Genomic DNA, 13,402 nt, shown 5'->3' with positions numbered 1-13,402 from the left:
AACTGGTATCTTTCTTTTGCAGAAACAATGTTTCCAGACAGGAGTAACTTTGATTATGGTAAGATTTACTCCATCTACTACTTTCAAAAATCAAAAAGCACCATGTTAAATATGTCAAATTTTGTACTTTCATCATAAACTCCAATAAGTGTGTTTGGTTCCCATACGGTTCTGTCCCTTATAGATTATGAGACATTGCGGACCACGGGTGTTGTCCTTGCTGTAATCATGTTTTTCTCTGGGATTTTAATAGCCCTCAGTAAGTTTCTTTCACATATCACTTGAATACAGAGGCTTTATCACATATATACCTAAGCAATTTTACCTTTGTAACTAATCTATCATTCCTCAAACAGGTAAAAAATTCACAAATTGTGTAAAATCCTCATCCAAGTAAGAACTGTGCAAGGTTTAGTGGATGATCCGCCTGTGCATGCTGTATGAATTTGACTTGAAGGGGATACCCGAACAGTATTTGACTAAAACTGAGTTTCCCACAGCTTTTCCTATCCCTGCCCTGGATGCCTCTTCTCTAAACACCCCCTTCCCTGTTCTGCATAATACACACTTCCAACACATTAAAGAGTTTTACCCAGAAACCTCGCGTGACGAATCACATGTGGCAGAGCTTTGATGTTCTCTTTATCTCTCCGTGCTTGCTCGTTAAAGCGTATGCATCACACTCCTCATGTGTTGGTAGTGAGTGGGCATTGATCTGATATGATCTGATCGCATGCCGCTTGTATTGCAAGTTCGAGAAGAAAAGGCGCGAGCTGCCACACCTCAGTGACCTCAGAACTCTGTGGCTTCAACTGTAACCCTGATAATAATGGATGTGCTTGATCAAAAACTCCAAACTGAAGTTGTGGCCACAGTTTTCAATCTATATTTTTCAAAATCAGTAATATTAAACAAATTTCCTTATTTCTGTTTGCAGGTCCAACTCATCTGGTACCCCAATTCCAAAGACAGAGGGTAAGTCCACTGTTCAGGATAATTATGTGCTTAAAGGGGAACTATGCCCATTTTCAAAATTCATACATGTTATTCCTATGATCTAAACAGTCCAACAAATATTAAAAAACATGAACAACTCTCCCAAATCCAAAAAACTAGAGTGATAAAAAATCAGTATCCTATTCATTGTCTATGGCGCAGCTCCAGATGTTATGCACTATGACATCACAAGTTTCAGACTTACTTCTCTGGTTTCTGGCTTTGAGAGAGAGTAGCTCATGTTCACTCATATTGATTGGACTTTCCTACACCACGGAAATAACATATTGGAATTCTTAATTTAGATGGTGACTCCAATAATGTGGACTTTCTCTCTGCAATTCTGTCTGATTTATTTCCTTTTCTTTTGCAGTGCCTCCTCAAACTGTATAGAAAATACAGTATATACTCGGAAGGGAGGAAGTCATCACGGGAACCATGCCAGCGAGAACACACAAACACACACCAGTTGTTTATGGCCTTCCCTGTTATGGCTAATATACCTCTGCCAGCTGGATGATCATTAAACCGGGTTTTCCAATGCATCCTAACCTGGTTTCATTTTATAGAAAGTCTTACAATAAGTAAGCAAAATATGCATAAATATCTACAGAGTGTTGTGTGAGTGTTGGGAATAAAAGAATAAAAACAAAGCAATAAAAAATACTCCCAATCATGAGACTTGATAAGGTACTTTTAATCAAACAAATTCAACAATTGTTGTCTCTCTTCCTTACATTCGGCTCCTGTAGAACAATACAATTAAGAGCATGATTGAATATTCATAGATTAACAAAACCCTTCACGTTGAAACAAAGGACCGCATGCATTGATCAATCATAGCAATTGTCTTTTTTTTTCTTTATATCAGTTGATATCTACTTTTTTAGCATGACAAAGTAATGAAGAAACCAATAAATAGAATAGGCCAAATATAACACACCAAAAGGAAATAGCTAGCATAATATCTTGATGAAAATTATTCATTATTTTATTATGAAAATGCTTTGAAAAATATAATATTGGATGAAATAAAGTGTTGATTTGGGGTTTTGTTGTTGGTAATTTCTTCTGTTTTAATCCAAGGCAAGGTTGTTATAAATGATATTATTACTGTACCTGTAAAGCTGAAAAATGAGACCACTGTTTCAAATAAAGGTCTTGTCTACTCAACATGATTTTATCAGTGTCTTTAATAATCTTGTTGCTTGAAATTAGACAATATTATCATCATATTGTTTACTCATGAGATTGATCTTTCCTTTATGCTTCATGGGAATTTACAACATCTGACAGAGATGACACATAAGTGACCTTATACTTATCACTCAAATCACAGTCAAAAACAAACCTCGATGACTTGTGACTAAGGTTTGTTGTCATAGCAGTAAACCTCGGTGGAAATTGGGCTTGAAAAATAAAATCCTCCTGACACCATCCCTTTCTGGTAGGATGGTGTATTTTCCATCCTGCTAATTTCTGTCGCTAAGTGGGACTGTTCAAAGGGTGCCCTGAACATCAAAACATGTAGATGGAACTTTAAATACGAGTGTTATTGTACCTTTATTCATGACTCATGACTAAAATGTACAAGTTAGTCAGACAATTTGTCACCGCACTTACTCATGTAATGTCTCTGTGATAAGAACATTCTTGGTTTCAATTACATAATAGTTTTACACACAGTCAAGTTTATTTTTCCCACAAAGAAAAATTCGACTTGATGTTACACATGTAAGTATGATGCATACAGAAAAAGAAAGTTAAATTATGTGCTATAGTTTCTTCTCTTTTTTAACACACGCATTCTTAACATAAGCACACATGCTGACTGGAATCCAAACCATCACTCGGTGTATCAATATGATAACTTATCATGATGGGGGGTTTTGACAGGAGAGTCAGAGGGGTTTCAGGGACATTGTCCCGAAGGTCATACAAACGATTTCATAGAAATCAACATGAAACTGGGAGTGTAGCCTAACTAGGAAAATGAATACTACTCCATCTTCCACAGCAATGTCTATACCTTCTGCTGCTTGAAGATAACTAATGCTCTTCATTTCTGTTCATTTCAAAATGTTAAATATCCATTTTGACAAAAATAAATACATAAATTAATATGTCTCTAAAAGTCTGAATTTTAAACGTGAGGATTTTGTGAAAAGGTTCGATGACGGATATCACATTTTGGAATGAAATACTTCGCCTACACCTGAATACGTAGAAAAAATATATAGAGCATTTTTTACTAAAGTAATTTAAAGCTGCAGTCTGTAACTTTGAGTAAATATGATAAGTTATTTTATAAAGAAACATATTTTAGTGAACTGTTTATCTGTAAAATGAGATGTTGAAAACAGTCAAGATAAATCCAAGCACCGCCCAACGGCCGGAGTAAACTTTCTCATTTTACAGCCAAGCAGTACACTAAAATATGTTTCTAAAACATTTGAGGCAAGAAATAGTCATTACAGTAACAAAACATTGATTCATATTTGATCAGTGCTGCCTAGTTTGACAGTTTGATCGAAGTTTGCCAGTTTCGCGAGCAGTGATTGACATACTGTACAGCTCTGATTAGTTGTTTTCCTTCAGGCACTTTGAAATCTTGCACTTGCCATCAGAAGCACTAAGAGGACACAGAGCAATGTGATTTTTTTCACAGATTATCTGTCTCATGCACTACTGTCAGGATATCGTAACCGTTTCATAAAAAAATACTTTTTATCATATTTGCTCAAAGTTACAGACTGCAGCTTTAAGCTTTATGCATTAGGGCATCATTTGTCTAATCCAATGTGAATTATATCTAAAGATTAATATGCCAAACTAGTTTGTTAACAATATATAGGCCAGAGACTCCCAAAGCAACATAACAATAAACTGTAAATCCCCTTCTTAACAGAGGCAACATCTTAAAGACTCATTCCCTCCAAATGGGGATTACAAGAGGGTTTTTTTTCAAATCATTCCTGGTCCTGCAAGGACACGATACGTCGACGAGAGGAGGCACTTCTCTTCTTCAGCATGAGCTTGAGCTGGAAATTGAAACATAAATTAAGATGACAATGAATTACCATTGATAAAAAAACAAAAACTGAAACAGTATCTGGCTGACTGTTAAAATGATGGGCAGCTCACCTGCTCTCCCTGGGGGCCGCTCTGCAGCAGGTGAGCCGGCTGGTCGTTCTCCAGGTTGCGGATGCTGGGATCGGCTCCTCTGCGCAGCAGCAGCTGCAGGATCTCCTCCTGGTGGGGGTTACCATGGAGACCAGCTGCCATGTGTAAAGCTGTGTGCCCATGCGCCTGTGGGAAAAAGGGGAAAATGCAGCATGACTCAGACTGTTTATAGTCAGTTATGTATATATTTGTACATACATATAAACCCACAAACACATGCATATTTAAAATCCAGTTCTGTGTCAGTGCGGGGCTCACTTTTAAGTTGACAAAGTCTTTCACGTTCGGCAGGGGAATCCTCAGCAGATAAGTCACCAGATCGATGTTCCCCTCCTTTACTGCTAAGTGCAGCACAGTCTTGTTGCTTTTGATTTCCTGGAATTGGAGGATTGAACGTGATGTAACAAAAATCATAATGAAACCACAAGTCAGACATGTAAGCGTCAAACAAGGAAGACAAAACAAAAGAGAGAGTAGGGGGGAATAGTACTATGACATCATCATGGTTCGGCACTTCCCCCTATGAACTGTATATTCTGACTGAAAGGTCAGGGTTTAACATAGTGGACTTTGATGCTTCTGTACCTGATTGCTGACCTATACCGGCTACTAATCTGTCTCCATTGTGACACATCTAATGCTCATTTCTTAGCAAAGCAGCTCAAATGACATTGAGAAAAGGGCTGTAGAGCTGTACTGCACCTGGCTGAGCAGGGACGCCCCAGCGCTGAGGAGCATCTGCACACAGGAGAGCTTTTCCGCAGCCTTGTTCTGAAGGCCAACATCTGCCAGCCCACTGCTGGACAACGCCTTCATGGTGACACTGTGAGAGATGGCTGCACAGTGCAGAGGAGTCATACCTGAGGCAAAGAAAAAGACACAGGTAACATTTGAATTAAGGGTCCAATGATGTAAATACTTTGGAATTTGTGGTGAAAACTTAGTCCAAATTAAATTACCCTCAAAATTGCGGGCCTCCAGGTTGACAGCCGGCCTGCTGGACAGAATTGCCTGCAAAAACAGCAATCATTGTTAATGTCTGCTCAGTAAAGCTAACTTTTCTGACCTGCTGTGATGCCAAAGCAATTACCTGCAGAACTCCAGGTAAGCCATAGTGGGCAGCCAGATGAAGGGCAGTTTGTCCTTTAACATCACAGGCGTTGATGTCCGTCCCAAAGGCGAGCAGATCTTGCACAATCTCCGGCTGGTTTGCCGTCACCGCCACCAGCAAGGCAGTCTGCACAAGCACATTTATTATACAAATTTATTTTGAGATATTATAATCCTGTGCTAATGTTTGTGATAAAAAGGAGCAATTTGCACACTTTGGAGGATTTATTTGTTCCTACCTTTCCCTTGTGTTCTTTGGCATCAAGCCTGCCTACATCCCTCAGCCTCTCTGCAGCAGCGAAGGCACACTCCCTGAGCCCCTTGGCAGTGTAGATGTGCAGGATGCTGACAGAACAAGAGCACACGATAAATTAGTTTGAAATTAGGCTGGAAAATCGTGGTAATCCCCGCAACCGATTTCACACTATTCCCTTTCACGGTTGAATTTGTCTCTCCGTTTTAACTGAGTTTCTAATCATCAAGCACTAGCGGCTGACTCATTGACATCTCTTGGTTTTCTTAATCTTTCTAGGATTAGTAAACTGCACACGTGGCTCTCACTTTTAGCTTGTGACTGAAAACGAAACTCCCATGGATGTAAATAAATGGTGCATTGTGCATTGGCATTATGCACATCCACACAAGACAGTAATGCCAGCAGTGTGTGTGTGTGTGTGTGTGTGTGTGTGTGTGTGTGTGTGTGTGTGTGTGTGTGTGCTGCATGTGGTGGGGCACCAGCATGCAGAAAGTTTTCTAGCATGTAGGGTAGCCTAGAGGGCACTTTATCACGTTTTCTCCATTTAAGGGCACCCATTAGTGCACTGCATTTCGTTTTCTCCACTGGAAGGACACCCTAGAGGGCACTTTATCATGTTTTATCATCTATAGGGTCTTCCAAGCGGGCACTTTAACCCATTTTCTCCATTTAAGGGCATCCATTAGTGCACTTTGTCTCGTTTTTGCCACTGGAAAGGCATCCATTAGTGCAATTTGTCTAATTTTCTCCACTGGATCGACACTCTAGAGGGCACTTTATCGCATTTTCTCCATTTAAGGGCACCACTTAGTGCACTGCATTTTGTTTTCTCCACTGGAGGGGCACCCTAGAGGGCACTTTATCATGTTTTATAGGACCTTATAAGAGGGCACTTTGTCCCATTTCCTCCATTTAAGGGCACCCATTAGTGCACTGAATTTCATTTTCTCCACTGAAAGGGCACCCTAGAGGGAACTTTATCACTTTTTCGTCATTTAAGGGCACCCATTAGTGCACTTTATCTCATTTTCTCCACTAGAAGGACACCCTAGAGGACACTTTATCACATTTTCTCTATTTAAGGGCACCCATTAGTGCACTTTATCTCGTTTTCTCCACTGGAAGGATACCCTAAAGGGCACTTTATCAGTGAAATCTTGCAAAATATGATCTCAGAGAAAATTGAGAAGGCCCCATATTTGTCAACTTTTTCTTGTGCCTCACTAGCAGATATACTGAAACACATACAAACCACATACCATATTCTCACACACATACATTCACTCATAAGCACTCACGTGTCTCCGTCTTCATCCTGCCCAGTGGCTCTGCTGTAGTCCATCCCGTTGAGCAGCATCCTGGCCTCTTCCAACTTGGTGGCGTCCAACGACGAACCAAAACTCAGCTGTGCGGTCTGACTGGGACCCAGATGTGACCAAGACGAAGCCATGTTGGGATCTGCGACTGCACTCATCGGACACTCCTGCTCAGAAGAACGCAGGTCATAAAGGTCAAATCATCATAAGGTATGATACAGATACACACAACATGTTCCACAATGAAGGTTTTTTTCTTACATATGACTGAGGCATTGTGTCAAACACCTGCTGCTGTGTGCCGTATTCAGACGTCATTGGGAGGCTGTAGGCTGCGGCGTAGCTGGATCCTGGATGGCTGGGGTAGTAACTGAGTGTAGACTCTTGCGTTGGGGTCCACTGCTCATAGCTCACTGCCATGTCTGAGTAGCTGCTTGATGCACCTAGAATGGAGACGACTCAGTTAGTAATATGTATACTCTGTTTGACATTATAGTCAAGATAGAATAATCATAGAGGACCTATTGCGCTCACTTTCAGATGCATACTTGTATTTTGGGTCTCTACTAGATTTAATGTTAAAAAAAACGCTTTACTTTTCTCATACCAGTTGTGCTGCAGCACAAACACTCTGTTTCAGACAAAGCCCCCTGGGTGCTCTCAATGTCATCTGTAACATCTTTCCCTATTCATTGTCTATGGAGCAGTTCCAGACTGAGTATTAGGGCCACATTGAGGAAAAAAAATAAATCTGAGATTTCAAGAATAAAGTCATAATATCATAAAGTAGTAATTTTACGTGTTATTTTCTTTTTCTCGTAAAGTTATTACTTTATTCTCGTTATATTACGACTTTTTTCCTGTAAAGTTATGACTTTAATCTCGTAATATTACAACTTTTTTTCTCGGAAAGTTATGACTTTATTCTCGTAATACTACAACTTTTTTCTCGTTAAATTATGACTTTATACTCATGATATTACGACTTTATTCCCGTCATATTATTACTTTTTTTCTCGGAAAGTTATGACTTTATTTTCGTAACATTATGACTTTTTTCTCGTAATATTATGACTTTATTCTCGAAATCTCTGATTTTCTTCCCTACTAATACTACGTCATACATTGGCACTTGGGCCCTCACTGCATTAGACTTACTATATACTATGTACTTTGACTATAAACTGTGTAAACTTCATCACAACGCTCAAATGTTTTGCGGCTCCAGACAGATTTTTATTTATTTTTTTGCCTAAAATGGCCCTTTTGATAGTAAAGGTTGCTGACCCCTGCTTTATACCCTGTGACATCACAAGTTTGAGTTTTAGCACTCTATTTTTTTAATTTGGGAGAGAGTTGTTCATGTTTTCTAATATTTTTTGGACTGTCTTAGACCTTAGGAATTTTGAAAATGGGCGTAATTCTCCTTTAATGCATTTCTGGACAACAATGGAGCTCTATGGTACAGAGGATTAAGCTATATCCACCTGTATATCACCAGACTTATCCTTTAAGTGTTAGTTAAGTGTGCAGAAGTTGTCATACTCTTACCTGTACAGGTAAATGGTTCTGCTGAGGACAACTGCTGGGAGAAAGAAAAAAACAAAACCATAAACAATCACATTTTTATGATATAACATATATAACATTTAGTGAGATGCTGATGCCCTCTGCTTGCTGCCTTACTGTAATAGTAGATGGAGGACTGGTGCTGGCCGTAGAGCAGGAGGGTGGCACAGATGATGTCTCACGCTTTCTCTTCTCCTCCAAGAGTTTCTTCACTGTGGGCAGAGTGCAACACGGCTTCTCTTTTGGCGCTGAAAAAGAAAAATAGTGCCAAAAGGAATGACTATTTGGTCATACATATTGTTCTCATGCAGTGGATATCGGAGATCAATAGAACAGATGGTCATGAAACAGTTAGGTTGGCAGTGATTTTTTTTTTTTATTATCTGCAGCTGTGTTTTCAATTATTGATTAAATCTTCTTTGATCTATATAATGTCAGAAAATAGAGAGGAATAACCCAGAACCCAAAACCCAAAGATATTTAATTCACAGTGCTATAAAATAGAGTAAAGCTGCAAATCCCCACATTGTAGAAGCTGGACCAAGAGAACTTTGGTGTTTTTGATTGAAGTGACTAAACCGATTAATCGATTATTTGAAAAGTTGGCAATTATTTTTCTGTTGATTAACTAACCAAATATTACTCTATTTGTTTCAGCTCTGGAAACAGCTATAGAACTCATCCAAAAAACGGATTTAATCAATAGATAAAAACTTTTAATTATATGTAGGCAGACTTTGAGCTCTCTCTCTTTGTAGTTGTGAATCACAAAATATATCAAGTAGAAACTAAATAATAGAATAGAGTTTGGATAGCTTCTCTGTGTCTACTCTGCAGGTGTTAGTGTCTTATTTACCCTCACCAGAGTATATCGACAATTTAACTTTCTATTTCATTAAGAAGGGCTTGGATTGTCAATAAACCAAATACTACAAATGTAGGCTGACAAGTGTGAGACCACAGAAATAAGATATGACTCATGTTGCAAGTTTAGATTATAAGTAATGCAGGACTGAATAAATTCTTCGACGGAGATAATGACATTTGGATGACACTGCCTGCTCACTTTCTCCATGGTGGCATCTTTCTGCTCCCCTTTAGACAAAAGTATATCAGATCCATTATACTATGAGTATGTTTTCCCCCTACTGATTAAAAAAAAAAAGTTTCATTTCCTTTAAACACATGAGAAAAATAGGAAAACATATTACAAAACAGAATTCTGATGTTTCCAGCTGACATGATGTGACCACACAGGTTGGTTCCTCCAAAAACTTCGACCCACATGTGAAAGATAAAGTGATATTTCCACCTTGTCTGTGGAACCGGAGTACAAAGATAAAGCTCTGAGAAACCTCCTCCATTAGGAACATAGATCGTGCGGCCGTGCTAAAAACCAGACAGATTCATCAGAAAACCTTAAGCATGGGATTGCCACCGCTTATTTTCTATGACATCTTCATGTCTCGCTCCGTTACGCTAACAGAAAGGCAAACCACATCTTCCTGCCTTTGGTGTGTCACAGGCACGTCACTTCGACACGTTTAGTCGCAGTGTGCTTTGTATTGCACCAGAGCAGAAGAAGAGAGACATGCGCTTTTGTCACTTCTCTTTGAATGTTGACTGCTGTGGCGAGCCGCACAGGGACAAGACAGAGTGAATACAAAGAGGGTGTACTTCCGAAAACAATATGCAAATTCCACCAGTGAGAGAGAGAGTTCATGGAGTCTAGATTTATGATGGTTATTTGCGTCTTCTCTTTCTCTCTCTCTCTCTCTCTCTCTCTCTCTCTCTCTCTCTCTCTCTCTCTCTGACAAAAGCAACACTTTCACTTCCAGCTGAAAACCTGTCCTAAACAATAAGGCCTTGTAGTGATGTGTGTGACCTGCACCTACCACACAATAAAGGTCACTTTATCAGAATAAATGACATCAGTCAGTAAATTACAGTAATGACAGGTTTCATTTCAGAAGGTGTTACTATAGGTTACTCAATCCTGACTCATTTGATCTTTACAACAAAGTGCCACTTTTGACCTTTTGCAGATGATGTAATGTAATCCCAACACGTAATCTATATTAAACAGTGAATTTACCAGATGATAGATGTTGCTCAACACTTTACTGATCATCTGACAGAAAGTGAGGAAATGGCTTTTAAGGGTTTCTCCAAGAGTAAGAGGACATCTTAGCCCACACACATACTGTATATACATGTTGGTGCCCCCACACTGCTTTGGACTACTCTGTGTGCTATATTCAAATAGGACTTGTGGAAACCCCTGGACATTGAGTCATGTGCGTGGGAGGTTGGGGATTCCGACGACCTTTCTCTTTTGGCTTGCTCGGTACAGAAAGAAAGAAGCGGCGCAGAGCCAGTTTCCTCATTTTGTGGTTTAACAGAGCCCAGCGAGCACAACAAAATATGTGATCACCCGGGCCTGTGTCTAAGAGTGCACGAACAAAGAAAGTTAAGCTGTCACGTCACACAGCTTTGCTTAATCAAAAGGGGAAATGAAAACAAGCAAGCAGGGGTGGAGGAACATTAGGGTTTCCCCAAAAGATGTCTTGACTCTTGGATTCGCCAGAATTATGCTGTCATTCAATGAAAACCGAGAGCAAGACTGAAGGTGTCACTCAGCTGTATTTAATCTAAAATAGATATTGTCTTATAGGCAAGAAAACTAACTTTAAAACACAGTTACAGTTTACAGAGATAAACAGTTCAGCCAGATTTAGGATTCAAAGTCCCAAATAAAGTCAAAATCTGTCAAATGTGTTTATGATGGAGGGATAGGTGTGTAATGTTGTAGGCGGATAAATACAATACAACACAGTTTAAGTGAGTTTTTCATTATAATGCTGCCACTAACACAATAACACTTTAATGAATGTTGAAAACAAGTATGTTGTCCAGAAATGTAGTAACTTATAATAAGGAATAATACTAACTACTGTCAAACCATTCTACATTCATCTATAAAGCTGCATTCAATAAAAAATAATAGTGATAACATTTGTATTCTGCCCATAATTAACAAATTTAAAAGTACTCACATTTATCAAAGTGCATGTCAGAACCGGTTTTGCTTTGAAATCTTCAACAGGTCGTCCTCTCGGTCACCAGTCTGTTCAAAAAGGGATGAGTTGATTTACAGCAGCAGAGGGATCTGTGATGTTCCTGTGATGAAGTGTAACTGGCTTGTTGTCTTATCGCTGCCTGCTTGTACACACAGAGCACGTTGTTCCCCATCACACCGCCCCCAGCTGTGTTCCACGCCCTCGAGGGGAAGCCACACACACAGAGACACACATCATCATGTCATACCACAGCAGGGTAGAGAATGAAATATGATAAACTGTTATTAACAACAACTAATACAAGTATACAAATAAACACAAAGGTCTATTATTAGGCACAAAGGTGGAAGAAGTATTTAGATCATTTAATTCTATGTAGGAATGTGGAAATACATTTTTATGAGTGAAAGTGTTTTCTAAATGAAAGCACATTTTATCAGAAATAAATGTATTCAAGTATTAAATGTAAAAGTACCTCCCATCCAGGGGTGGAAGAAGTATTCAGATCTTTTACTTTAAAGTACCACAATGTAAAAATACTCTGTTATAAGTAAAAGTCCTGCATTCAAAATCTTACTTAAGGAAAAGTACAAAACTATTAGCATCAAAATATACTTTAAATACCGAAAATAAAAGTACTCACAATGTAGAATGTTCCCTTTCAGAATAATATATATATTATATTACTGGATCTAGTAACTATAGTACAAGTATACAAATAAACACAAAGGTACATTATTATTAGGCACAAAGGTAGAAGAAGTATTTAGATCATTTAATTCAAAGTAGGAATATGGAAATACATTTATGTAAGTGAAAGTCAAATTGTTATCTAAATGAAAGCACATTTCATCAGAAATAGAATGTATTCAAGTATTAAATGTAAAAGTACCTTCTATCCAGGGGTGGAAGAAGTATTCAGATCTTTTACTTTAAAGTAGCAATACCACAATGTAAATACTCTGTTATCTGTAAATCTCACTTCAGTAAAAGTACAAAAGTATCTGCATCAAAATATACTTTAAATACTAAAAGTAAAAGTACTCACTATGCAGAATGTCTTATTTCAGAATAATATATATTATATAACTGGATCTTAATTATTGATGCATTAACGTGTTGATAACTTTAATGTTGCAGCTGGTAAAGGTGGAGCTCATTTTAATTATTGTATATACTGCTGGTCAGGTTAACCTATAATAATACATCATAAGTTATTAGCTGATTATATTTTGTATGAATAAAAAGTAAAAAGTAAAAAGTATATTTGCCTCTGAGATGAAGTGGAGTAGAAGTAAAAAGTAGCCTAAGTAAAGTAGTAGTAGTACTCAAGTAAAGTACAAGTACCTCAAAACCGTACTTGAATAAATGTACTTAGTTACATTCCAGCACTACTCCCATCTATAGGTTATTACTATTATATTAGATGTTATACTAATGTATTAAATGTAACATTTTAATGTTTTAGCTGGTCCAGGCTAGTCATTTTAAAATACTTTAACAAATTAATTGGTTGGTTTTAATCTACAATAATGTATCATATTTTATAATATGATCTCATGTTTTGGTTAATATTTATCTGTAAGTAAAAAGTTAGTTAGTAACTTTAGCCATTAAAGGAAATGTATGGGAGTAAAATGTACACTATTTGCCTCTAAGTAAGTAGCATAATAGAAGTGGTCAAGAAAAATGAATAAATCTCTATCTTCAGTATTGTTCTGTTTCTCGATAAAAGAAACACAACATAATAAAACAACACAAAACGAAACAAAATAGATAAATGTATTTATTCATGAATAAATAAATAAATTAGGCATATTGTTTTTACCCCAAAACAAAGATTTACTTACAAATATAAGTAAATCTGTCAATGAAAACTTTGACTTAATCAG

The 13,402-nt window shown here is 37.9% G+C and overlaps 1 protein-coding gene across 2 annotated transcripts; it reads right to left on the bottom strand.

The window, feature by feature from the left end:
* Positions 1 to 3,317: 3,317 nt before the first annotated feature.
* nfkbid (nuclear factor of kappa light polypeptide gene enhancer in B-cells inhibitor, delta) lies at positions 3,318 to 11,639 on the bottom strand. Of its 2 annotated transcripts, none has more exons than XM_074653978.1 (12): positions 11,487 to 11,639; positions 8,548 to 8,678; positions 8,413 to 8,443; positions 7,123 to 7,304; positions 6,844 to 7,028; positions 5,529 to 5,634; positions 5,270 to 5,416; positions 5,139 to 5,190; positions 4,882 to 5,039; positions 4,438 to 4,554; positions 4,141 to 4,305; positions 3,318 to 4,037 (listed from the first exon to the last, which is right to left on the bottom strand). In XM_074653978.1, the coding sequence occupies exons 1-12, from the start codon at positions 11,500 to 11,502 to the stop codon at positions 3,966 to 3,968; spliced, it is 1,362 nt and encodes a 453-aa protein (XP_074510079.1). In that variant the 5' UTR covers positions 11,503 to 11,639; the 3' UTR covers positions 3,318 to 3,965. The 2 variants fall into 2 exon arrangements, with proteins under 2 accessions (XP_074510079.1, XP_074510078.1); XM_074653977.1 differs by having other exon boundaries at positions 3,319 to 4,037; positions 8,413 to 8,446.
* Between the last annotated feature and the right edge of the window lie 1,763 nt (positions 11,640 to 13,402).

The sequence above is a fragment of the Sebastes fasciatus genome, chromosome 12 (genome assembly GCF_043250625.1).
Source record: "Sebastes fasciatus isolate fSebFas1 chromosome 12, fSebFas1.pri, whole genome shotgun sequence".
Taxonomy (NCBI): domain Eukaryota; kingdom Metazoa; phylum Chordata; class Actinopteri; order Perciformes; family Sebastidae; genus Sebastes; species Sebastes fasciatus.
Note: the sequence above shows the minus strand (reverse complement) of the source record. Positions and strands in the feature narration are given on the sequence as shown.

Excerpts from the sequence above, each read along its gene's own strand:
- nfkbid (XM_074653977.1), bottom strand. Across the intron at positions 8,447-8,547 it reads GTCCTCCATCTACTATTACA|CAGTTGTCCTCAGCAGAACC; the intron begins GTAAGGCAGCAA and ends TCTTTCTCCCAG. Across the intron at positions 7,029-7,122 it reads ACACAATGCCTCAGTCATAT|GAGTGTCCGATGAGTGCAGT; the intron begins GTAAGAAAAAAA and ends TCTTCTGAGCAG.